General features: G+C 41.4%; 1 protein-coding gene across 5 annotated transcripts in view; it reads left to right on the top strand.

The window, feature by feature from the left end:
- The window catches only part of GRB14 (growth factor receptor bound protein 14), a 73,100-nt gene that overhangs the window by 21,103 nt on the left and 24,072 nt on the right, over nucleotides 1-27,925 (top strand). For all 5 annotated transcript variants that reach the window (XM_053263204.1, XM_053263186.1, XM_053263214.1 and 2 more), the window contains 3 exons: nucleotides 4,421-4,577; nucleotides 24,323-24,444; nucleotides 25,066-25,140. In XM_053263204.1, coding sequence (XP_053119179.1) covers nucleotides 4,421-4,577; nucleotides 24,323-24,444; nucleotides 25,066-25,140 — 354 coding nt within the window. The remainder of the gene's footprint in view (nucleotides 1-4,420; nucleotides 4,578-24,322; nucleotides 24,445-25,065; nucleotides 25,141-27,925) is intronic.

Below are 27,925 nucleotides of genomic sequence, written 5' to 3'. Positions count from 1 at the left end.
TTGGATTAACTTGTTTGTGTTAACAATTGTCCCCAATAAAAATAAGTAATAGAGTTTTAAAGCTTGACTCTTGCTTGAGTCTGTGTAAGCCAGTTCTGATTTTTCTGCTTGTACATTTGATGAATTTTGTTGTTGTTTTTATCCAAAGGCCATCACAAGAAGTATGAGCTATTCCAACACATCGTTGTATTGCTATACTACTTTATTAAATAATAATAAAAATATGGTGTCTGTATCTTATTTTTCTTAGCTTGAGCAGAAACAAACCAGCTAAAAATATTAAACAGGGTGTTTTATTGTGTGCATAGTATGTCTCCAAGTATGAAGCTAAAATTGGGTGATTTCACATTGTAATCTGTGTGAGGTTTGCACTTTCCCCCCTGCCATAAGCTCTGGGTTTTTAGCAGCTTGCTAAAACAGGCATACATTCAAGAGAGATGGCTTTTTTCACTACAGCATCTCTATTCCTAGAAAAGCTATACCCGATGAATGAATGCCTGCCACACAGCTTTTAAAGACAAGGATTTCTGCTTGGGCAAATGGTGTCAGCCACAAGTTGACACCTGCACCTGTAGCTCATGGTAGAGCATCTGCAGGACATTTCAGGTTCAATTCCTGGCATCTCCAGGTTAGGACTGGGAAAGATTCCTGAAACCTTGAAGTGCCGCTGCTAGGCAGTGTAGACAATGCTGTACTAATTTAGCTGCTGCTGGATCAGAGGTCTGACTCTGTATAAGACAGCTTCCTATCTTAAACTCTTATCCTACCTTTACGGATAAGATATCATGATTGTTGAATCATGAATGTTTATAAGATCTGAAGAATAAAGTTATTTGTACAGTAGCAGTCAGTTTTCATCAACAAGATCTCTTGAATAAGGTTATGTGATATATTTTAATCAGACTTTTCCTCGGGATAATTATTCAAATCCTTGTCCTATTGTTCCCAGGATTGCTGTACTATGCCTGACGGCTTGAAATGAGAAATTGTTAGTGAAATATCAGTGTGGTGCATAAATGGCTTTTCTTGGTGAAATCGGTTGCACCGTAGTGTGATTAATGCTTTTTGTGGCTCAACTAAATGCATTTATACTATTTTAAAATGTGACATTTCATAACTCTTCATAGGGATTTTAAAAAATAAGAATGGTCATATTCAGGGAAACATGTAGTGGTGGTTGTATTTTGTCCTCTGCTCATTCTGTTGTCTTTGACTTGGACCCCCCAAATATGAGAGGCATTCTGCTCCCGAAATGGAGCTTTCCCATCCTTCCTTCCTGCTACAGCCCCCCTGGACCTCCCATAAAGCCACTTAGGAGGGTTGGGGCACCTGCAGAACGGCATTTGATACACCGTGGAGGTCTATGGTTGCAGACCGCAAAGAGGCAGAAATCTGAAACCCTGCATGCATGAACAGAAGGGCATTTTGCTCAAGCAAGTGCTAAATTGGCTTTAAGCCTTAAAAAAGAGCAAGTAGAACAATATAGATATGGGGTCTGTTGTAAAAAGTGTATTATATATGCTTCTTCATATTATGTTATCTCTTTCAGTCTTAGAAATAGTTAGAGAGGTGTGTGTGTGCGCGTGTGCGTGCGTGTGTGCTTTAGAAGGTTCTGAGCAGGTTGTGTACTTTTATCTTGGTAATCTTTACAACAGCCCTGTAGCAGCATGATCTGCCGAAATCAGCAGGTGAAGATTTTTGTGGCATGGAGATAAACATCACTTTCCGCTTGCCGCAGATTAGGCCACTGTTAAAGGCACAACTACAGGGATTGCTTCAAAAGTTTGATTACCGCATGCCTGGCTACCCACTGTTGGTAACGTTTACCTGCTGTGTTCCTGTCTGTTTTTCACTTGATTACGAAAAATTATGTGAAAATTTGTTTTAATTATGGATGTTAGCTGCCTTGGGTCTTTTGTCAGAATGGAAATTCATTTATAAATATATAAGCAAAATTGGCAACTATTCTACTTGGTGAGTTCATGGAAGAGACAACGTTTGAAGTTCAAGCCAAGTAGTATGGTTATTTTGAACCACTTTTTGGTTCCCTTCTCAGCCTTGTAGCCCATCTATGCTGCACAGCTCTCTCAAATAAGACATTGGGCAAGATGGAGGCAGTGAAAAAATGGGACTACAATTAAAGGTAAAGAAGACTAAACTAATGACCCTTTCCTATTTGAATGTGTAGTGGGCACTGATAATACCTTTGTCATGTACCACTTTTCCTGCTGAGTACATTCAAGAACAGCGAACTCATACTGGATCTAAACCAAAAGTTATCAGCTTGAATTTTTTAAAATAAAGACAAAATCCTGAGAAACAGGCATATAGGAAGGGGCAGCAGGACATGCTTGTGCATGTTCTTAACTGCATGGTGGACCAGGCCAGTTCAGATGTATCATCTGAACCAGCCCTCTGGTTTGTAGTACAAAACATGGTGTCCCATATTCTTATGAAACAGAAAATTGTGGTCTCTTACAATCAGTGAATGGAAGCTTTATACTTCTCCCCTTCATGTGTGCCGGAGGAGTGAAGAGGAAGAATAAGCTCTTAGCTTTCTGTGGCGTGTTCTCATCCCACAAAATACTGTCTATCCTTAAGACATTCTGGTCCTGTTCAGATGTGTCAAGACATCTGATCAAAACTGTAATCTCTTCATGATGGACAGAATTTTGTGACTTGTGTGGAAAATCTGCAAAAGTCACACTTTCACTTAATTGCAGTTATTGAAATTGTTTTGCACTGTGTATATGCAAAGCCAATTGATCCATATGCCTAAAAGTAATTTTAGATAGCAACATGAAAATGCCCTAAAATCGTTTGCCTTTCTTCTTGGTTCCCTCTACTTCGCTCTGGTTAGGCCTTCATACATTCACATGCATGGTTGCACTTTATTTTGTGTAATTTGACAGTGCCTGTTTCTACCCTCTCCTTTTCTAATCTTACTCTTATCCAAAGACAGAACAGCATGTATTTATTTTGATTTTTGTTCCCCCACATTGTCAAGGCAACACTTTTAGTGACCTTCACAGGGCTTTATGTGATGATTATTATGGGACATTGAATTATCGTGTATTGGAGTTGGCACAATCAGTAAAAAAATTCATGTGCCCTCAAACAGCAATATTTTAATGTGTTTATTCAGTGTGTACTACCCTCTATGGCTTGATGAGGTTTAACCGAACAAGATCTCTGACTCTTCAGTTCTTCATTTCTTTCACACCATACCCATTTCTTCTAAATGTCTTAATACTCTTCATATAGTAACCAAGGCAATTGGCAGGACTAGTAACTTGCAGTGCTCATAATCTTCTTTTCTTGGCAGAAATCCCTGGATTTGAAGGGAACAGATTTCTCCCTATGAAAAAATAGGAAGAAATCTTAGTTGTCCTCACTTAGCCTTCGCTTAACTAGATTAAGCTTCCACTTAGTTAGAACATGGCCTTCATACTGCTATCGTGTCTAGGAGTGTATTGAGAGGCCTGCTGAACAGTTATTTCTGCGAGCAGCAAATCTTTACTTGATAAGCATTTACTTCCCTGGTGGATGCCTATTAAAGTATATAGCATAGAAATTGCACACAACCTTGTGTGTTAAAGAGAGAGTGTATGCACACTTCACACAAGAAGCTGCTTATAGGTCTTTTGTAGTATATAGTAATTTTTTGAAGGCAGTATTGAAAATGAAAAACCAGGAGGTAGTATTAACCCAGTTCTGGATGGGGTTACACTCCTTAAGAATCTGGTTTCTAGTTGCAGGGTGGAAGGACACACGAAGATATGAAATTGTATTGGCTTTCATAACTAATCCTAACTAATTTTACAGTTAATCATGCTTGCATTGTCCTATGTAGACATCTATCAAATCTGATTTCATTTTATTGAATATGATAATCAGAGCAATTCATATTATAGATGAACTAGCCGACCCACACAGAGCATCTGTGTGCTCTTTGGAGCCGGCTGTTCTGCCCTCCCTCCCCTGGCTGCGGAGGAAAGCGGCAACGTCGGGTGCCGCCTCCACTGCCTGCCTCTGTAGCCGGGCCTGCCGCTTGCCTCCGCCTCCGGCCCGCTGCCGGGCCAAGTGCCTTCTCCGCTGGCGGGCCTATTGCCGCCTCTGCGGACGGGCCCACCGCCACTGCCACTTTTCTCCGTGGCCGGGTCCGCCTGTTGCTTGCCTCCCTGGCCATGCCTGCTGCCTCCTCTGGTCTCCTGGGTGTGCCAATGCCCAGCCAATCAGCTGGGAGCCGGGGTGCACATTCCTTGGCACACCCAGGATAATTAATATAATAGAAGTTCATTCCCCCCCCCCGCCGCGGCCTGAACCCAAAATTTGAATACATGCTGCCTGCTAATAAAACCAGAATTCTGACATTTTAAATGTATGTATGCATCCAATCATTTTCTTTGACTTTTTACAGGTAATTAAAGTGTACAGTGAGGATGAAACTAGAAGAACTTTGGAAGTACCAAGTGATATAACAGCCAGAGATCTATGTCAGTTGCTAATACTGAAGAACCATTATGTAGATGACCACAGCTGGACTCTGTTTGAACATCTTGGTTGTTTAGGTTTAGGTAAGTATTCCTTGCATCAGGTGGGGTGGGGGGTGGGGCAGACGTGTCAGAAATTAATGTATGTTGTGTGCTGTATTTGGGGTCAGGGGGACAAAGCAATCCTATCCATGCTGATTTGGGCTGGGAGTAAGCCGTATTCAGTGACAAGAGGCAATGATTGGGTTTGTTTATTGATTGGTTTGTTTGTTTGTTTGTTTATTACATTTATAAACTGCCCCATCCAGAGGCTCTGGGTTGCCATTCTCACATTAGGTTATTGACCCCAGTCTGTTCTTATCCTTGTGGAGTCCCAGTCCTAGCAACAACTTCAGCTCTCACCCATGTGACTCACAAATACACCTATGCTAAGATCCATAGGGCTGATTTTATAAAGTTGAAGCTGGGGGAGCAAACAGGGGCACTCAGTTTTTCAGTTTTGTTATCTATGATTCACAAATGCAAGACATTCCAGAGGGACCCGTTTGCCCATCACTTTCTTTCTGGTATGTCCACCCCAGGATACCACTTGGTGCCATTGGCTAATTTAGTGCTGTGTCCTTTACTACAGTCATGGGAATTTGAGAGGATGGCATTTGGTTTACCCGGAAAATGGTTGATCTGCACGTTCTCTATCTGATGTGTGTATTGCTGTAAGTTTAGAGCCTATACATGGGGTAAAGCTTGGGTAGCCAACCTGAGGCTCTCCAGCTGTGGTGGACTACAATTCCTATCACCTCCAGCCTCCGTACATTGCAGCTGAGAGTCTCAGGTTGGCCACTCCTGCTGTAAAGTTTGTTCCATGCTGTGCTCATCTGGAACTGCTTTTTAAAATGTCTTCCAAGTCAATGGAATGCAATTATAGTATTGCAACCATGTTGAAAGAAATGAAAAATGGAGAGGGACCAAACCAGGTGGTAAAGGAGGGGAAACCCCAAATGCCTCTGAAGTATTGCCATAACGTATTTCAATTCCAAGGAGCAACGTGTGTGTCTGTGGCCTCTTCCAACTTTTAAGACACATTGGACCAAGCGCCCTCGATAAAGGCCTAGCCAAAACTTCTCAGGCCAGGAATAAAGTTGTGATGGATATCAGAGTGATAGCATTGCAGCCTGCACCAGCATCTGAGCCAGAATAAAGATAGATTTGCCCAGGTGCTCACATGGGCAGAACAGTTGCCCCTTAAAACATCAAAGTATGAAATTAAGATCAGCTGCTGCACAGCTTTATCTCGTGGAAATTTCCCAAAGTAGAAATTGGGCTGGGCGGATGTGTAGTGAATTGGCCTAACGACCTGTCTTGTTAGTGCCTGTGAAGGGCTGCTGCTGTACTAGCTTTGAACGAGTGAAATCTGGCTTCCAAGATTTGTGCAAGCTAGTATGTAGCAGTAAGGAAAAGGTAGTAGCCAGCACTTTGGTGTCTGTATGTGGCTTTTGTGGAGTGTGCTTCTTGTTTGTTGTAGTCTCCCCCCCCCCCGCCCTTTTCTTCTCAGACTGCTCCCACCATAGCCTACTCTTTCATAATTAGCATTTCCAGGGCCTTTACCAGCTGGGATGCTGAAAAGAGCACTGATGATAGTGTTTTAAACCCAAACGTTCTCTTTGCTTACATTTTTGTAGGTTTGTAAGGTGCGGCTTTTTGCGCATTAAAGAGGTTGTTTTGAAGTTTTTGTGAAATGTTGTCATGCACATTTCATCACCGCTGTATTTCCAGGGCAATAACAAATAAAAAACAATAAAGCAAAACCATTAAAAAGATGAGTAAAATGTCTTAAAGAAAAGACGCTTTCAAGAAACTATTGGCAGCATAAAACCAGTATCAATGGAGGTTAAAAGGCCTCGGTAAATAAAGAGCCCTTTGCCTGGCACAGAGACAAGAGTAGATGCCAGGTGAGCCTCTCTGGAGATGGTATTCCGAAGGCAGTGCTCCACAACTGAGAGAGCCTTCTCCCCAGTCCCCACTCACGCGGCCTTGGATGGTGGAGATGACCTTAGAATACAGAGAGGTTCGAGTTTTGCTTTGTGAGGGCTATTTGGACTGTGGCATGTGGCATTTTCCACCTGTGTTTTTTAATTAGTGCTTGAGGGTGTTTTTTGTTGTGGAAGTGCTGAATGGATGCAAGAAGGATTCTAGTCCTGTTCACGTGAAATGCTAGGATTGTGATTAATGCAGGGCCAATGCCATGAGCAGGCCAGGCTACGCACAGATCAGGCACAGGCCCCATGTCCAGTCAGTATTTTTGTGGTGTCCGCCAACAGCCTTTTGCCACAGCCGCCTTGACTGTGAGCTGGGCATGCAATGCCTATCAGCCAACAGGAGCATCCCCCAAACTTGGGGGTGGGTGGGAGGAGGAGGGCATTCTGCTGATGGGAAATGGCAACAGTCCTCCCCCCCCGCCCCCCCCAGTCCTCAGAGGGTAAGCTTTCGCTGTCTACTCACCACCACCTTGTAAGCTGGAGAGCAGGGACTAGGGGCCCAATGCAGCCTGGATTATTGTATCCCTTCTGCTGCCATACTATTGCCATGCCCCCTGACTTCTTTTCACCTCTGACTTGTACAAGGCCTTGCAGACTGCATTTTCACTGTCCTTGCTTGCTGCACCAGTATGGCAACATGATTTGTGACTCGCTCTATATAGCCAAGTGGCCCTTTCAGTGTGATCCTGTCTTCTTCCTTTTCACAGTAGACTGCAGGATATCACTCCATACAAAGTTTCCAGAGACTAGAGCATTTTAATCCCCAAAAAGCAAGATGGCAAACACACAAAAATGAAATCAAATTTAAACTAAAACTTCAATTCAAAACAAAGAGTTGGTCTAAGAACAATAGCAACTAGGATCCTATTTTGAAAAGCAATGCCTGAAGTATCTGCTTGGAAGTACTTATAAAGTGTGTATAAGAACCTTTTAATTTATTTGCTGCTTCACTTACCTTGACTCTTGTGTCAGCCCCAGCACCGCTAGCCAAAATATTTCTGCAAGGGCATTGTTGACTGTGCTGCTCTGCCAGAAGTGTTATCCTGCTGCATATTTCTGTGTGGATAGTAGATGTCTGTCTTCTAAATTACATTTTGTTCTGCTGAAGGAGACTTGTCAACATCCTCTCACAAGGCCATAAATTATCCTGCTGAGATTTGATTTAAAGTCCACTAACACAATAGCGGATCCAGAGCTACAGCTGTTGAACTTCTAGAAGCCTCGATCGACGAAATGATACTTGCATTTGAGCTGTAAAGTTCTGATGCTGGGTGTAAGCATGAAAGATGGGGAAATTTTAACACTTGTGCTACCTCAGTAACGCTTGTCTGGGCATATGGGAACTGCTGTTTATTATCAACAGTATAGTCATTTATGCACAATGTGATAAGTGCAGAGTTAGTCACATGGTATGTCTCAAATCTCTAATGTTAGCTATTGGTGCTTTCATTGGTTGCATACATTTTCAGTGGTGTTTTTCACACAGGGCTTTTTAATGCCCTTTAGCTCGCATCTCCTCCGGAATGGAGGGTGTGCGTTCACATATTTTTATTGATTGATTTGATTTGATTTGATTTGATGTGATTTCTATACCGCCCTTCCAAAAATGGCTCAGGGCGGTTTACATTAAAACAAAACAATTTAAAATCCATAAAAATCCATAGAAACTATAAAACACCACAAAACAATGAACATTTTAAAACATTCAAAAGAGTTTAAAATCCCTGGAAGACCAGGCCAAAGGGCTCTCCTGAAGGCCAGTAATGAATTCATATTATGGATTTCTGCTGGGAGTGCATTCCACATCCCAGGAGCAGCTGCAGAGAAGGCCCACCTCTGAGTCGCCACCAGACATACTGATGGTAATTGGAGACGGACCTCCTCAGCTGACCTTAATGTGCAGTGGGGATCATGCAGAAGAAAGCACTCTCTAAGGTAACTTGGTCCTAAGCTGTTCAGGGCTTTAAAGGTAATAACCCTCACTTGGTATTTTGCCCAGAAACATATCGGCAGCCAGTGCAACAGTTTCAAAACAGGCAGAATATGATCTCTCTGGGTTGCCATATCAGGCAGATTCTCCCTGAAGTCCCTGCGAGCTATTGGGGAGCACTTCACACACACTTTGGGTTTTTCACTGCTATACACTGCGGGGTAAAAAACATCCACTTTTTGCATCTGTTCTTTGGAACAATTTCGAGTTTGCAGTAAAGCCTGCTGTGCGAAGAACTCCAGTGCCTTGCAGTGCCAGATAAGAGAATAACAATAGCTGTTGCATAAGGGGCCCAGGCAGGACCCCAGTCATATTTTGCAGACTGGGGGAGATGGGGGTCTTTTTCATCCATGATGTGAAGCTGGCCAAGGTTTGATTCTACTCCAGCCGCAGAATAAGATGATAGAATGGATCGTACCACTTTGTACTGAAAATGAGAAACACCACTTATGAATGCTCCTCCTCTTTCTCTCTCTCCCTCCAAAGAGCAAGCTGATACATCAGGGAGAGAGGACCTAGTCAAGCTCTTTGCCTGCAGTGCTGATTTTCTCATTTGCATGGCGGGTCTTTAAGATAAGGGAACAATAAAAAATGTGATTTCTCTCATGTGCACTCGGAAGAGGTGCAGTTCTTAGCATGCTACCACCTCATTCTACTACAAGTGTAGACCAGGCTGGACGTAGCATCAGTAGGCAGCACCCCCTCAGACAGCTTGGGTTCCCTGAAGGAGGATTGGACCTGGCTGCAATTAAACTGGTAGCCACCATTTTGCGCTCTCTCTCTCTCTCTCTCTCTCTCTCTCTCTCTCTCTCTCTCTCTCTCTCTCACGCACGCACACACACACACACACACGGTCCACTAATATAGCATCATTCTCAGGCAACTCATAGCACTACCAGTGGGGAACCAGCATTTCCCACAGTGCCCATGAAACAATGCTGCGTTGGGGGCATGATATGTGTGGGGGAAATGCTGCCTGCCAAGAGGAGCTCTGAAGAAAGAAAAAAAATAGATCCACTGAAACACAGAGGACCCGACCCACATAAGAGGACCTCACAGGATGACACTTTGCTAAGCCCACCCACCCCCGCCCCCCGAATCAAGCCTAAGACATCTTTTGGTGCCTTTTCCTTGCATGAAATCAACTACCATCTGAACCTGTCCTGGCACAACCACCCACATGCTTCATATATAATTGATATATATATATAAAATCCCCTGATTGATTAAGTATTGTCAAGACAGTGTCAACTCTTAGCGACCACATAGATAGATTCTCTCCAAGATGATCTTCAACTTGGCCTTTAAGATCTCTCAGTGGTGCATTCATTGCTGTAGTGATTGAGTCCATCCACCTTGTTGCTGGTCCTCCTCTTCTTCTCTTTCCTTCAACTTTTCCCAGCATTATGGACTTCTCAAGGGATCTGGATCTTCACATAATGTGCCCAAAGTGTGATAGTTAGAGCCTGGTCATCTGTGCCTTGAGTGAAAATTCTGGATTGATTTGTTCTATGATCCATTTGTTTGTTTTCCTGGCTATCCATGGTACCCTCAAAAGTCTTCTCCAGCACCAAAGTTCAAAAGCGTCAATGCTTTTTCTGTCTTGCTTCTTCAAAGTCCAGCTTTCGCATCCATAGTGTCACGGGGGAAACCATTGTCCGGATGGGCCTTCATTTCCAAGCCTTTTCCAAGGCCTTCATTTCCAAGCCCTACCAAGTGCTAGTCTGTGGCGTATTTCTTGACTGCTGGATCCTTTACTGTTGGTGGTTGATCCTAAAAGGCAGAAGCTATCCACCACTTCAATCCACTTCCTCATTATCAATTCTGAGGCTGGTTACTGTACCCATTGTCATTAGTTTAGTCTTCCTTACCTTTAGTTGTAGTCCCATTTTTTCACCGTGCTCCTTGACTTTCATTACTGGAGCCTGCAGATCATCCACATTCTCAGCTATCAGAGTGGTGTCATCAGCGTAGCGCAGGTTATTGATGTTTCTTCCTCCAACTTTAAAGCCACACTCATCTTCTTTCAATCCAGCTTCTCTCAGTATATGTTCAGCATATAAATGGAATAAATAAGTTTACAGCCTTGCTTTACTCCTTTGCCAATCTGGAACCAGTCTATTTCACCATGTTCCATCTGGATTGTGGCGTCCTATCCTGTGTATAGGTTTCTCATGAGAACAATGAGGTGTTCTGGGACACCCATTTTCCTAAGGATAGTCCACAATTTGACATGGTCGACACAATCAAAGGCTTTTCAGTAGTCAATGAAGCACATATTGACTTCTTTCTGGTATTCTTTGGCTTTCGCAGTTATCCAGCGTGCATCAGCAATGTCTCTTGTTTCTTGGGCTTTTCTGAAACCAGTTTGAACATCCAGCATTTCCCTTACACGTAGGGCTCTGTGTTGGATGATCCTGAGCATTATTTTGCTAGCATGTGAAATTAAGGATATTGTGCAATGGTTTGCACAATCTGTTCAGTCTCCTTTCTTTGGTATGGGTATGTAGACAGACCTCTTCCAATCTCTTGGCTACTGTGGTATTCTCCAAAATTTGCTGGCATAGTTCGGTTAGAGCCTGGACTGATTCTTCTTCTGTTGCCTGCCATATTTCTTTAGCTATTCCATCAATTCCTGTAGCCTTCTGACTTGGTAATGCTGATCTAACTTCATCTTCCCGTACTAGAGGCTCTTGCAAGTAGAGAATATCTTCTAGAGTATCTTGGATGTTGATGTCCCTGCTGTACAGATTTTCAGTATACTACGTCCATCTCTGTTTGATCTTCTCTGAATCAGTTACTATCTGTCCTTTGGCATCCCTTAACATATCAATTCCAGGTTGGAACCTCCTTCTGAGTTCAGAGATCTTTTGGAAAATTTGCCTTGTTTTTCCTTGTCTATTTCCATCCTCAAGGTCTTTACAGATGTCGTTGTAGTTCTGCTCCTTGTCTCTTCTAACAGCTTTCTGAAATTTCCTATTGAGTTCCTTCCTGAGGTCTTTATCTTTCTTGACTTTGGTTTCTCTCCTCGTTTTGGCAGTTTCCACCATCTGTTTTGACATCCATTTTGCTTTCTTCTGTTTCTTAGTCTTTGGCAGTCTCTTTTCACATTTGTCCTTAACAACTTCTTTGATTTCTTTCCACAGTTTCTCTGGTTTCCTTTCAATGAGGTTCAAAACTTCAAAGCGGTTCCTGATGATTCTACTTGAAAATGGTGGGTACATTCTCAAGATCATATCGTGGAAGCTGGATAGCTTTGTTTCTACGCTTTAGCTTGACTTGGAACTTGCACATGAGCAGATCGTGATCTGTTCCACAATTGGCCCCTGGTCATGTCTTTGCTGTTATAACTGAGTTCTTCTACCTTGTTGCATCAATAATGTAATTAATTTGATTTCTATGTACTCCATCTGGTGATGTCCATGTATATAGGCATGCACCGCTTTAGTTGTTTGAAGAATGTGTTAGCAGTGAAGAGATCATTGGTTTGGCAGAAACTGATAAGTTGTTCTCTTGCTTCATTTCTGTTTCCTAGGCTATATAGGCTGACTGTGTTTTTCTCCTTACCTTTTCCAACTTTGGCATTCCAGTCTCCATCCACCAGAATCACATCTAGCTTGCGTATTCTGTCAATTTCAGACTGAACATGAGCATAAAATTCATCAACTTCCTCTTCTTCTGCATCAGTCATTGGGGCATAGACTTGAAGAACTGTCATGTTAAAGGGTTGTCCATGAAATCTAATTGATATTAGTTGGTCACTGACCGCATTGTACCTAAGTACTATAATTGCTATATCCTTCCTGACTATGAAAGCAACACTGTTCCTTCTTCGGTTTTCATGTCCTGAGTAGTAAACGGTATGGTTTTATGACTGAAAGTGTCCCATTCCAGTCCATTTTAATTCACTGATGCCCAAAGACATCAATATGTATCTTTCACTGTGTTAAGCTTTCCCATATTCATGCTTCTTATATTCCACATTCCCACTGTAATTCTGTCTTTGCAGCTTCAGATTTTCTCTTCCCACACGGCAACATCAGCTGCTAGATGTCCAAAAGCTTTAGTCTAACTGCATCAGAAACACCATCGGTACCTTACCAAGAAAACCACATGGATAGACAAAATGGAATGATAGTCGATGTAGTGCCGGATGATGAGCCCCTCAGGTCGGGTGGTACTCAACATGCTACTGAGGAAGAGCTAAGGATCTCTGAGTACTGATGGTGTTTATGACGTGATTAGACTATCATCCTTACCATTACTTTTATCATGCTATAGCAGCTACCTAAACAAGAACAACTTTCTCTCTATGTCTGTGTATATACAGGTGAAATTCAGAAAATTAGAATATCGTGCAAAAGTCCATTAATTTCAGTAATGCAAATTAAAAGGTGAAACTGATATATGAGACAGACGCATTACATGCAAAGCAAGATAAGTCAAGCCTTAATTTGTTATAATTGTGATGATCATGGTGTACAGCTCATGAAAACCCCAAATCCACAATCCCAGAAAATTAGAATATTACATGGAACCAAGAAGACAAGGATTGTAGAATAGAACAATATCGGACCTCTGAAAAGTATAAGCATGCATATGTATTCAGTACTTGGTTTGGGCCCCTTTTGCAGCAATTACTGCCTCAATGCGGCGTGGCATGGATGCTATCAGCCTGTGGCACTGATGAGGTATTATGGAAGACCAGGATGCTTCATTAGCGGCCTTCAGCTCTTCTGCATTGTTTGGTCTCATGTCTCTCATCCTTCTCTTGGCAATGCCCCATAGATTCTCTATGGGGTCAGGTCAGGCGAGTTTGCTGGCCAATCAAGCACAGTACACTGTATACTTTCTCGTTTTGCATGTAATGCGTCTGTCTCATATATCAGTTTCACCTTTTAATTTGCATTACTGAAATTAATGGACTTTTGCACGATATTCTAATTTTCCGAGTTTCACCTGTAAATGAATAAAATTTGTTGTCATTTAGGCAGCTGTTGTAGTGTGATAAAGGAATATTGAGGGATTGCAAGTAACAAATCAAAGTAGTGAGAATTACAACTAGAGGTTCTGATAAAGACATGTTAATTGTTTGAATTAAAAATGGTGCTATATATTGCCTAAAGAGATACAGTACTTAACGTGTCTCTCTCTACTTGATCAGTTTCTTTTTCACTGGTGATACTAGCTATATGAATTTAGGCCGCCTTATTATTATTATTTTTTATTTGTATAGCCTACTTTCCAGTAGGCTTATGAGATCACCTGGCATTTTGTGTGTGTGTGTCCCACCTCCTCAACTTTGCAATGCCTGGACCAATATGAACCAAATTTGATATAGTTGTAGGGACACATAGTGAGACTTCAACAGCATAGTTTGTGATGTCATCCACCCCAATTCAAGATGGTGGATGCATAAACTTTTGAGGCGCAAGTGGGCTAACTTGTGAACAACCTAATTGATTTGAACCAAATTGTCTAACCAATTTGAACAAAATGAGATACAGTTGTAGTGAGTAATACACAGGGACACGTCAGTGATGTAGTTTGTAATGATGTCATCCATCCAAATCCAAGATGGCTGATGCATGAACACTGAGGCATGATTTGAACCAAATTTAGTCCAGTTGTAGATGTCATCCACCCTGACTCAAGGTGGTGGTCATGTAAACTTCTGAGGCACAAGTGGGCTAACCCATGAACCACCTAACCGATTTGAACCAAATTAGGTACAGTTGTAGGGACACATAGGGATTCCCCAATGGTATAGCTTGTGATGATGTCATCCATCCCAATCAAAGATGGTGGACACATGAACATTTGAGGTGCATGAGCTCTTAACTTGTGGACCTTGATTTGAACTGGATTTAGTCCAGTTGTAGAGATAGTGAAAGGAAAGTAGGCAGATTAGTTCTTACTAGAACAACTTGTGTTTGGGGCAGTAACTGAAGCAAGCTCTGCCTGAGAACCTGGACTGTGCAACTTGGTAACATAAGAATACTCCTAAATACATTTTTCAATAGTCAAAGCATCTTTCTTTTTAGATTAATAAGACAAAGTTCCAAGATCGGTTTGGTACAACAAATCCAAGATATCTAATACAAATAAGAATGTAGGCCAAAAGACATTGCATCATATTTAATGTGATAGCTCTGTCCTAAGTGACACAGTATAGCCATAGATTTGACATAGTTGTGTCTAATTTTCCCAGCTGCTACCACATGCAAAGCTGCCCTCTAAGTAGCACATTTATCAATATAGCAAGGAAGTAATGTTGTCGAGACGTCTAAACAGTTCCATGAAGAATCTCTCTCTAGTAGGGTCTTTACACAGCAACAATACAAAATTAATAAATATCAATATGGTGCGTTTAACTTTTCAACAAAAGCTTCCAAAGTGGTTTACATAGAATAATAAATAAATGAGATAGTTCCCAGTCCTAAGAGGGTTCACAGTCTAAAAAGAAACATAAGGCGGGTACCAGCAACAGCCACTGGAGGCATGCTGTGCTCGAGTTGGATAGGGCCAATTGCTGTTTCCCTACTAAATATAAGTATATCACCACTTTAAAAGGTGCCTCTTTGCTCAGTTAGTAGGGACAATACCCAAATGCAAAATATTGCATCTGTGCATTAATTTCCCATAGTTGGATGGTGGGGTGGATAATCACCTGTCATTGCTTTCACACTCTCATTCAATCAATGAACAAGGTTTTTTCCAGTAGGAAATAGTGAAAAAATGTAATTTGCTTTACTAATTCAGAGAATAAATAATTCATGTCAGTATAATGGTTGCAAACTCTTTTCCAGCACCCGACAGCTGTTCAAATGGCTCATGAATAAAGGTCCGAACCTATGAATCATAGTAAATTGAATATGGTGCTTTTTATTTACAAAAATAAGGACATGTCAGCTTTTATAATGAATGTGTGTGTAAAGTGTTTACACACCATGTTAATTATTAGAACATCACTCTTGTCTCTGGGCAGGGGCTTTGTAATATAGTACCAGCTGCTATTAACACACTAATCTGGACAGCTGTAATGTAGCCAGCATCAGCCTTCGCAACTTATTCGTATTGTGTATCCTTTTTTTTTTCCTTGCCAAAAAATTAAATAAATAAAAATCCCCTTTTGTAAGTTTTCCAGGGCATCTATTTCAGGATTGCAGCATAGCTTGGTTTATTCTCTAGTTACAGGAAATGTTTTTCTAGACTGAATGATGGAATCTGAACTCAAATTCAGAACAATATAAATTGGATTCTAAAATGGAAATGGAAATCAGGGTAATCTGTTTCAGGTGGGTTACATTTTTGCAGGGGAGGGTGGGAAGATACCAGATAATCAGATACCATATTGCATGTTCCAAATCCAACAGTTCAAGTACTCAAATTGGATGAGTTTTAAAAATTATTTGAAATGATTCGTTTCTCTCTCTAATGTAATTGTAGCCTCCAAAGCACTAAGTGAAATGGGCATGCTAATCCTATGGTCCCAGTACGCCAGCTGCCGCTATGCAAAGGCTAATGCCCATATGCCCTATTTGGAATCCTGTGCTTCCCTAGCAGTAAAGTCAACAGCACAAGAATCATGGTATAATCAAAAGCAATATAACAGCATTGACTGCCAATCTTGCCATATCCCTGAGAACTCCACTGTTTCCCACCAATCACTATCTAGATAGGGAAGGCAACAATCAACATACTTATTTCCACCTTCTGTTTATGGGGAACATTGTAAATTGTGTTGTTTGTACTATTTTGCCATGTTGCAGGCAAGAAGGGGGAATGCTCTGTGCCCTGCTGAACACCTTGTGTGGAGTGTTTTGTCCTTGCAGCTCTGGTTGCAACAGTAGCATTGAGGTTCCTGGAGGATGCCTAAGGCAGGAATACCAATATATTCTGAATTTTGCATTAAATATGCTAGGGCAGTGTGTGGAGTTGTTACTACTGCTATAACTGCCTCAGGGGCAGGATGCCTCCGAATACCAGTTCCAGGGGAGCAACAGCAGGAGAGCGGGCATGCCCTCAGCTCCTCCCTGTGGGCTTCCAGCAGCATCTGGTGGGCCACTGTGTGAAACAGGATGCTGGACTAGATGGGCCTTGAGCTTGATCCAGCAGGGCTGTTCTTATGTACTACAAATCTTTATATATGGCTTATCTACAGAAGTTCTCAAAGTGGTTTACGTAGATAGCTACATAAAAATGATTCACATTATCTAAAGCGAAGGAGCATCGCTGAGACTCTCTTTAAACCTGCCCATTTAGGTTTGCATGGTACAGCAGATGCTAAAGGTGTTCAGGTTGTATGAATACATTTCATTGCATAGGTGAATGGTGACTTAAACAGAGAGATTAAGGCTCCTTTTAGCACAGATGTGTGGGACTTTGCAGTGTCCACTGGATGTCACTGTTGCTTCTCAGTTACGGGTATTAAACCCAAGTGCAGCATATAAGTCACTCATGTTTTCCGAGTGCCCTGTTTGACTGGTCCTTAACAGTATAAAGCAAAACTGGTAAGCTTGACTCTACAGTGGCTGACGTCCCAACTACTGAAATGCACATTTCACCCGTTGAAATTGCGGTTTTTGCACAACTCCCCCGGCCCCTCTATGGTGCTGTTTTGCAAGCTAAATGACCCTGCTCTGCATGTGCTCTGTTAATAATCTGGAAGAGAGGAAATATATTGCTGAACTTCATCAACAAGCTTCCTCTCTTTCAGATGGCTTCTGGAGCACAGGCAGAGCAGGGTTGTTTTGCCCGCTTACCCAACAGGACATATGTAGAGGGACTTGTGTTGGAGCCCCAGTGGTGACTCTGCAATCCCTCTTTTATGTGTGTGCTTTGGTAGTTAGGGTGTCAGCCAGTCACTGTCATACTGGCCCCAAGAGTTTGGCCATGCCTCCCACTTTTGATTCTTCAGCTGCTTTTTCATAGTCGGGCTACTGTTCTGTTCCATGGCTCTTGTCCATCATCACAAATTGAAAGTCAGTTGCACTGGTCCTGGACCAACGGATGTTCTGAACCGTGTGCCTGGGAACAGGAAAGCCAAATTGCCTCTTTGGAGTGACAGCCCTTTGAGCTATTTCCTGCAAATAGGACAGCCCCTGCTTTGGATGCAGAAGGGGTGTAAGTAGCCTGATTAGGAGCTGCTTCAGATGTTGCATTTACCTTATGGTTTCTGATCTATTCACTGTTTTTTTCTGTCCATTTGTAAGGCATAACAGATGCAGGAGGCAGTGTTCCCTCTAAGGCGTGCGCTTGTGCATGCACTCACGCAGTTTTTGATGTCCGCTCAGTTAATTTTAGATCCCACTCAGGTCGAATCGGGAAGGCCCCACTCTGAATGCAGATGCACACACACTGCCTTGATCCTGCCACTCAAAACAAAACTCATTCCGCACACAGATGAGAAAAATTAGAGAGAACACTGGGAGGAGGCATGCTTGGGTATCTTGTTTTCCACTTCAGGAGTCCACGTCATGTACACCATGACTATGGTATATTCAGGTTCCCTTGTGGCATTCTCAGTGTTGCTTTAGTAATCAATCAAATCCTCTTATTTATTTATTTCTATGTAAACCACTTGGAAACTTATGTTGAAATGCGCTATATAAGTAATAGTAGTCGATTTAGAGTTCTGTGGTATGCTGCTTGGTTGGATATCATCAGTATATCCAACCAGTAACTCCTGCAGCTGCCAGAATTGGTAATCTTAAAGAGATTAGGCATTTAGTCTCTGTGGTTGTCTCTAGGGATGTGCACAAAACCGGTTTGCCCAGTTCGGTTCGAATTCGAACCAGGAGGGGGAGGTTCGGTTTTGGTTTTGCTCGAACCTCCCCCTGGTTCAGTTCGAATTTGAACTGGTTTGAACCTCCAAGTGGGTGGGGTGGTGGTTGGCACCCATGGTACCTACCACCCAAACCTCAAAGCAATTGGACATTCGTACAATTTTCAATGAATTTTTGAATTTTATTTTTATTTTTTTCTCATAGAGTATAATGGAACTTGAACCAGCTCATTATTCCCTTTTGTGGAGCCAACAGCCACCCAAACCAATCAGACACTCCTACGGTTTTTTATGAATATTTGAAATATTTTTAATTTTCTCATAGAGTATAATGGGACCAGAACCAGCCCATTATCCCCTATTGTGGAGCACCTAGGGGCACAAAAGTGGGGTGGGTGGTAGGAACCCAGGGGTGCCTGCCACCCACAAAACCCTAAGGCAATCGGACACTCCAATTATTGGTGAATTTTTAAAGTATTTTTGAATTCCTCATAGGGAATAATGAGGACTGCAGCAAATGTATAGCTTCATGTTGGGGGGAAGCGGTGTCCTAGAGCAGAGTGTGGTGGGTGGTAGTGCCCAAGGGGGGCAAGGAAGCTATTAGAATTATTTGAAAGGAATTGGGCAAAGGGCTGATTTTAAAGTGATTTTGAAGATTATGTGTCTTTAAAGTTAGCAGATGAGAGTGCATTCATGGTTTGTCAGTAGTATAGAGACATACCTGCTGTCAAAAGCCATGTGCTTTTGTTTACAAACAAATGCACGTGGCTAGAGGATGACATCATAGTGACATCACAGGGGGGCAGGGCGTGCAGCTGTCAAAATGCGCTGATGTCACCGGATATGCATAAGTGGAAATACGTAAGCGGAAATGGTCAGAGTAGACCCCCACGTGGCCGGAAAGGGTCAGAAGTAGGGGTACGCTCTCAACCCGGAAGTTTGGCCCCCACCTTCCACTCCTACCCCCCAGAATATGTCCAGACATGTCCTGAAGGTGGGCATGTGACCCCTCTACAAACACGCCTAGCCACCCTGGACCAATGGGAACAGGTTTCAGACCCCGGAAAGGTCCGTGTGCACAGGCGTGATAATGCTCGGGCGGCCATTTTGTGTAACTTTATTGGCTGAAACGGGGTCAAGTGATCCCTCTACGAACAAAATTCACCACCCAGGGCCTCTGAACAAGTCCCCACCACTTTGCCAGCATGGCTAACAAATAAAGTCAAGGAAGCTTTAGAAGGGAAGAAGACTTCTTTCAGAAATTGGAAGGCCTGCCCAAATGAAGAGAACAGAAAAGCAACACAAACTCTGGCAAATACAAATACAAATACGCACATGCACACTTTTTTAAAGCAAGACTTTTCTCTCGCTGTCTCACAATATAAACATTTCTGGGATATATATCCTTTGGTTGAAAACCTAAGCATACAAAGGTTACCTGGGAGTAAGCCCCCCCCCCCCACGGGTTCATTAAGGCTTTGACTTATAAACTGTATAGAATGGTTTCAATCTGGGCTGCTACGATTTAAACCACTTCACAGAACTTAATTTTAATGATTTAAATCTCAATTTAACCCACGATTTTCTAGTAAAAGTAAATTCTTGTTGTCTAATATAAACTTAGTACATATTCAAAGATCATAATGCTGTTTCATTTGGGCAACCAGATCTTGCATTTCTTTGTTGCACTGTTTGCATTTTTGCACACATGTCTGACTTACCCACATGTACAGAAACTTCATTAAAATATTCCCAAGTGAGGTCTCTTTTAAGCGTGCAACCCTGATAGGTGTTTCCCCTTCTAAAATGGAGGATACACTTGGAAAAGCTTTCCTCCATGTTCATTTTGCTTGCCCAGATCTATTCCAACCTCCCCAGATCCTCTAGTCATCCCTTGGCCTTCTATATCCCGATTCAGACACTATTCTGTGGAGGTGTACACAAGTTGGTGTGAATTACTGTACCTGGGTTCATTTTAAAATTCAAACCGGGATACAGGCCCTTCAAGTGCATGGTACAGATAGGAAGTATAATGCTGTACCTGTGTAACATTTGAATGACTGTACGTGTGCACAGATTTGTACCTGTGCATACACTCATTGTACAATTGTTGAACATAATGTGTGAATGGACCAACAAGTTCACAGAATATAATTAGGAGTTATGATTAATACTCATGTTCATGATATCTTTGACCTATGTTCTATCTATCTATCTATCTATCTATCTATCTATCTATCTACCTACCTACCTACCTACAAATAAATAAATAAATAAATAAATAGGTTTAGGGGGGAAATCCAATTTAATTTTAAAAATTTGGATTTTTTAAAAAATATCATTGTTTTCTATCAACCCCAGCTGCAATTCTATGCAACATTTACTTTATCAGTTTTGAAAAATTAAGCCATATAGATCACAGACCTGAGAGAGAATTTATGCTGAAGATCTCTCCTTTCAATACTACTATCAATCACCAAAGTTTTTAAAAAAAAAAAAAAAACCAGCCAACAGCAAACAAAAAAACTTGGTATAATTAAGGACTATAGAGAGAGGTGCAGCTACTTAAATATTTTGGACTTGCCTGGTTTCTAAGCTGTACCTGTTAGGTTGGCTCATAAATAGAAGGCAAGAATGTCAGATTTCTTAAAAATTAAAAACAAGTATTTCTGTTTTAAAGACACATTTCAGCCAGGATAGGTTTGAAATTATCCAATGAGTAATTTCAGTTAAAATATCATTATTATTTTTTAAACCACCCTCCCAAGAGGAGAGCTGAGGAAGCTAGCAACAGGCTTTTCTAGATCTCTGAATGTTACTAAGATTTGCTAGTGAAATTTTAGAAGACGGGGAAAAGGAAAGGAAAAGAGAAAAGCTCCAGCTTGCTTTAGGTCAGGGTGGGGGTTGCTGATACATTCCCTTGCAACAGTTGTATTTACACTCATGGGACCATTTCAGTTGAATTCCAGGCAGGCGGTGCAAATACAGAAGTGTGTCAATGGTGATTAGGACACAAGAACGAGTCCATTATGATTTATAGCTACTGAACTGATCAGGGAGTCTTCGCTCCAAATATGAAACTAAACCAGCACATTGCAAGCCAAATCTCTTGTAACACTCTCCTCCCCCCCCCACCCACTCTGTGCTTCATTAAGATCTAGCCACTCCTTCTTGACTCAGAAGAAGTATATGACTCTTTATTGGTTTCCCCAGGAAACAATACAATACTGTCATCCTAACAACACTTAATCTTAATGTGTTATGTCCCAGTAATCGAAATGCCATTTACTTTCATCTCTAATCTTCAAACTTTTCTTCAGGAGGCCTGCACATTTCCCTTTTTAAAACCCATTTTAAATTTGTTTCGGCAGAACCGCTGAGATATGACTAGAAAGCAATGGATTCAAGTTAGAGCAGAATAGGATTTAAATGTATATACGTATTAGATTTGAGGAGGCAGAAGGAGGGAATAGGCCTAACTGCAACAATAGAGCATCTGAAGAATACCATACTTAGTTTCCTGGAGACTTTCAAAAGAAGCCTGGATCAACAGATTGTTCTGGAAGCCAAACTAGCTTATATCACATTTGACACACGAGCGTATTAAATATTCTCTTAGGAATGGATGGTATAGAGCAGGTTGCACAACCATAACTACCAAGCTGAATGCAGCCCATCAGCCATGTATTGTGACCTGGTGGGTTCTTGAAACTCTTCCTGTTTTGCATCCCAGGCAGGGTGCAAACACCAGAGTTTTAATGAGTCCCTGGTGGGCTACCTGTACATGGCTGTGTTTGACTTGGTGGGTCATAAGTTTTACAGGGCTGGCACAGAGTCTGCTCTGTGAGTCCTTTATGATGATCTGCCACTCTTCCTTAGTCTGGCAGTTTTTTCAGGTAGCTGCAAAGCATTTTGATGTATTGGATGAATGCTGTCATAGTTTCATAAATTAGATGTAGCATTGTGCTTTTCACAGGAGGTGAAAATTTGCTTAACATTATGTTAATAGACAGTATTGGTGGGGAAAACTTCTGATTGTAAGATGTTACATTATTAATAAATAAATAATGTGTTGCAATCAGTGAAAGAGTTAACATTTTCTGTTGGAGATGACCATGAAACGTTCTTTAAAAACATACTTTCTCCACCTTCCAAACCTCCAAAAGGTAGCATTTTCATAAATGTCACAGTGCCACCCATGTAACCATGCTTAAATGTCAAACCAGTTTGAAAGCTTTCTTTAAAGTTAGCAAAAGAAGCACATTTTCAGACATGGTTCAGTTTTCAGTGTGGTTTTTCAGTCTCTCCACTGCCATGAAAATTAAAGCTATCTTTTGGAGCAATGTGATCTCTGTTGACCTGGTCTGAGTTCTGTTTAAGTGAATTTATTGAACAAGAATAGGATGGGTATGGGTTACACCTTTTAAAAACACAAAACAAAACATATCTTCTTATCTTATTCACAGATTTAGTGTATTTTCTCTTTAGACCTTGTTGTTACAGAAGGATTTGCATGGCTTTCCCAGTGAGGAAGAGGGGGTAATAGGTTTATCGCAGTTAGATAAATATTATCCATAGAGTACCTGACAGCTTTAATTGAGTTAGAATAGTTCAGTTAAACTCAATGGAGTTATTGTGCTGATGTATCCATAGGGAAGCCTCTTTATTGTTCAAGTTCTGAATTTTCCTTCACTTATTTTTCCTTTGATGGTGTGTTTGTCTAATTGTATGTGCCCATATGTGTTTTGTCAGCAGTGATCCAGAAATACATCAAGAATGACTTTAGAACACCATGCGTCCCCAATTTTAAGGCACCTGATCAGTGTTCTTTCTAATGGTTTTTAATCTGTGTGCGGAATGAGTTTTGTTCTGGGTGGTGTTATCAAGGCGCTGTGTGCCAACATGCATTCAGAGTGGGGCATTCCTGATTCAACCTGAGCGAGATCTAAAACTTACTGAGTGGACTTAAAAAAAAAACCTTGAGTGCGCGCATGCCTTAGAGGGAACGCTGCACCTGATCTATCCACAGGGCTTTGTACATTTTCAGTATACTATATGTACCTCCCTACACAAATAGGGGGAGATAAACCTGTGGAAAGACATCATCTAGATAAAGTATCTGGGGTAAATAAAATCTAATGTGGACAATGGCTGACATAATGTGTAGTGTTACACAAGCAGTGGACCATAATATTTGTGTAGCTGTGCAAGAGCACTGTTGTGCAAGCACAAAAATTGTGCAAATGGAGTTGCATGACAGTGTAGCCAGCCATTATTTATAATGGCTACACTGTTGTGCAACTCTCTAATTTCTGTGCTTGTGTAACAGTGCAGATATTATGTTCTACCACACGCATAATGCACAGTATGACCATTGATCCAGAACTATTTCCAGCCGGACTGGAGTGAAAACCTGCTAGGAGAAGAGACAAATGGCAACCAACCGCATGTGGTCTTTAAGCAATTCACACATCCAATAGCACAAAAGGTGTGCTGGGTGGCTGTGCAAGTGAGGGCCTTCTTTGGCTGCCACCACCCTATGGACCTCCGTACCTTGAGAGGACTGGCTGGACCCCTCTCTGGAGGTGTTTTAGTGACTAGCGTCTTTTCCTGCTGCATTTCTGGAGTTTGTGTGATTTTTTTCCCTGCTCCTTCTCTCAAAGTTTTGTAATTCTGTTAGACGTTTGTTTCTCCTTGTTGCATTTAAAGTTTATGTAAGCCACTTTGAATTTTTCAAAAGAAAGGAGAGAGATAATTTTTTGAAATAAATAAGATCTCTTTCCCCTTGCCAAACCGTGTTGCTCATTTCCCAGTTGCTCAGCTAGATGCAAAAAGAGGAAATGCAGGTAGGGCAACAGGACTTAGCTGCTGGACACTTTGAGGACTGGGCCCTTGGCCTGTCACCTCATCTGAAAGTGGCCTTCCAATGACTATTGTGCGACTTGGAAATTCTTGTATTTCTACCACAGAAAATGCAGTTAAGGAAGCTCCTTGATCTTTCTTTCTTTCTTTCCAGAGAGAATCATAGAAGATCATGAAATGGTGATTGAAGTTCAGTCAAAATGGGGGATTGAAGAAGACAATAGACTTTATTTTAGAAAAAATTATGCCAAATATGAGTTCTTCAAAAATCCTGTGGTAAGTTGTGATTGTACATTAACTTGATTAAATGATTAGCCGACCCCTTCCTTAATTCAGAGTAGAGACTCAAATTATGACATTTAGACTGCATGCCAATAATTATCAACTTTACCATTCTCCAACGAAGTCTAGCAGCCTTGCAAATATTCTTGCAAGCCCTTTCCATTTGCTCAGTTTCCCCCTGCTGTCCCACCTACTTGCCACTGCTTGAGCATGGCTCAAAGACTATGGATATGTGGCAGCCTTAAATCTCACAAAGTGAACCCCAACTACATAGTACTCTGGAAATGACAGAAAATTAAATGACTTGCGTATTCTTTCTCTTCCAATAGGAAAAGATTGCAGATATCCTTCATCTGGCATATCAGTGGGGAATAGGCTAATCATAGTTCTAAATGTTTTGGGCAAATTGTTAGTGGCTACTGTCTGGTGTCATTACAGATGCTATAAGGCACATTTTTGAAGCAGAATGGCTGCTGATAGGCTTAATGTCAAAGGACACTCTTTTACACAAAAGAAATCCAAAGCCAGGCAGTTTGGCTAAATATAGTCTGTATCTGACCATAGCAGCTGTAATATTTGTATATACTATTACTTTTGTGGTTTTTCTTTTAACAGAATTTTTTCCCAGGACATCTGGTTTCCTTCTCAAATGAGATTAATGGAGCACTAAGCCATACGCAGATACTTCAGGTAGTGTGTTCATGGTGAAAAGAGATAACTCATCCTCTTTAAAATGCCCTTCTGTTTATAAATACAGAAGTTTTTCTTTGGCTAAAGTTGATATTATTCCATCCACATAGCTTGAAAAATGTTTGAAAGTGTTACAGTATCCCAGAGGCTCTGACCTTGTGACTCGGGTGAGAATTTTGATGTTCCTGTTGATTAGAGCACTGCCTGGGAAATCTGACCATTGCTTAATGACTTGCTGTATAAATGGGACTGATGATTCTGTTCTGTCAGTGGCAAAAAATTTTAATCTTCAAGACTAGATCTGTACTAGTGAGAGCTGATTAATACCCAGTGAAGACCAATCCCCAGTTTGTCCCCCAGTTTGATTTTTCCACCCCCAGTTCACAATATGGCTGCCCTCACAATAGTGGCTCGGTGTTGGACACTGAAGGTAGGGATGTGTGAAACTTTTTGCATACAAAACGTTTGGTACCCCAAACAGCCCATTTCAGGTGTTTTGTAGACAAAACAAAACACCCATTTTCCAATTCTGAAAGTTTTGTCTACAAAACAAAACGTCCCTGTTTCAGCTACAAAACATTTTGTTTCGGACCTCCATTTTGTGGCAATCTCTGAGTCAGTCTCCATTTTGTGTTTGGCATCTCTTTGATAGATACTTAATTTATGGCCAATGGCCAAAACAAAACAACAACACAAACAATAAACATTATTCCAGCATTCAACATTAACTCAGTCATTAACTTTAGCATCAGTCAATGAACTATGAATTCTAATTGCGATGTAACAAAATTTTGTTACAACATGAGAGATGCAGAGTGCATTATCTTCAAGTAAAAATTTCACCAGCAAATCATCCGATTGATGTTAAAACATAGAAAGAAGCGACAGAATCAAATGACATCTGATATTACTGTAGAATCTACAGCGTAATAAAATATGAGTGATTGATTCAGGTTTGCCAGAACCACAAGCAAGCCTCCAGGGGTAGATGTTGAAATCTCCCCGTTAATATAGCTGAAGGAAAGGCATTAAAGCGTGTTCTTGAAAAAGCCCAGCAGACCTTTCTGACAATTATGGTGGACAAATATGAAGCTGGAAAAAAACCCACCCTGGCCTTAAACTGACTGTAGAATGCCAGCAGACAAGCCAGCTCGTTCTGGAGCTCCATATCATTTAGATGTTGACAAATTAATTTTTTGGCATTCGCTAGGTCAGTTTCTAATAAAAATTCAGGGTCCAGGCCAATATGGAAAAGTTTATCTGTAATCATCACCAGCAAAATAGGCCGGGGAGTAGCCGAAAGAAACCCAGGCACAAGTCCCACTGGCCAGAGGAGAAGCTTCAGCCAGTAGAAAATAATCTGCAACCATGCCCTGGTCTCAATCCTCCACAACCCAGCCTCCTGTCATAGCACCACATTAGGGGTGCATTAGGTGTACCAAAAAGCTTTCTTAGAAAGCCCAACTGAACCCACTCTAGGGGCATAAAGCTATCAAAGGGGCCCAATTGAACTCCATACAAAAGTTGTGGTACAGTTTTAGCGAGGAACAATTAAATGGCAGCAGGGATATATCCTCCGCCCTGCGCATGGTGACATCTCAGAATAGCTACCACGCTTCGTTGAGCCCAATCAGAAACCATTCTAGAATGAGCATATTGCCTGTTGTTATATTGAAATATCACACCAAGATATTTGATTTGCTTTACTTGCTCAACTTGATGTGCCCCAACAGTCCATCTAAAACTCATAGCTTTATTGTTAAAGCAAACTATTTTCATTCTGGAATAACTGATGACCAGATGTTCCTCCTGACAATGTGTTACCAGAGCCCCCAGAGCTCTCGTAAGGCCTGATCTATCACTGCATCGTCAGCATACATCAATAGTGGCAGCCTTCTGTTTGCTAATATAGGGGCAAAAGTATCCAATTTCTGTAAATGTGTAATTAAATCATTTACATAAAAATTAAACAAAAAAGGTTAAAGTATACACCCTTGTCTCATACCTTTTGTAGTTGGGATTACTTTAGATAAGTGACCAGTAGAGTTCAAATGGACACAGATAGAAGAGTAATTGTGTAATTTATAAAGTAACAGTAAAAGCCTCAATTGATGTATTAGCCAATTTTGCCTACAATAAATTTTTAGAAATAGAATCAAAGGCTGAACGGAAGTCAACAAATGCAGCAAAAAGCTATCGTTTACCCAAGGAAATGTACTTTTCAATAAGATTTTGCAGGATTAAGCAGTGATCTATAACTGATCTGCCCTGTCTAAATTTGGCTTGTTCATCTTCTAATAAGCCTTCCTGGTCCAGCCAGGAACATAATTTTATGCATAGATGTTTTGCATATAATTTGCTTATTATATTTAAGAGACTTATTGGTCTGTAGTTAGATGGATCTTTTCTTTTCCCTTTCTTGAAAATTGAAACAACAATAGCCATACCCCAGTCTTCTGGGATGTGGGCCGTCTGAGTGATATAAGTGAATAAAGCAGCCAGCATAAGAGCCCACCAATCAACATGGTCCTTCAGGAAATCAGGAAGGATAAAGTCATTTCTGGGGGCTTTCTCGCCTTTAAGTTGGGAAATCAGTTGCTTGATCTCTTGAGGAGATACAGCAGGCCACTGAGGCAAATCTCCTAAAGGTAGATCCAAGCAAAAATGCGCACTCTGATCAGTATATAGACACGCAAAGTGAGACTCCCAAATTCCTGCTGGGATTAAAGAATCCCTGTTATCGCTGGAAGAATTGGCAGAGGCAGAAATTAGCCTCCAAAACCCC

Source organism: Hemicordylus capensis, chromosome 1 (assembly GCF_027244095.1).
Source record: "Hemicordylus capensis ecotype Gifberg chromosome 1, rHemCap1.1.pri, whole genome shotgun sequence".
NCBI classification, from domain to species: domain Eukaryota; kingdom Metazoa; phylum Chordata; class Lepidosauria; order Squamata; family Cordylidae; genus Hemicordylus; species Hemicordylus capensis.
This window is presented reverse-complemented; position numbering and strand designations above follow the sequence as displayed.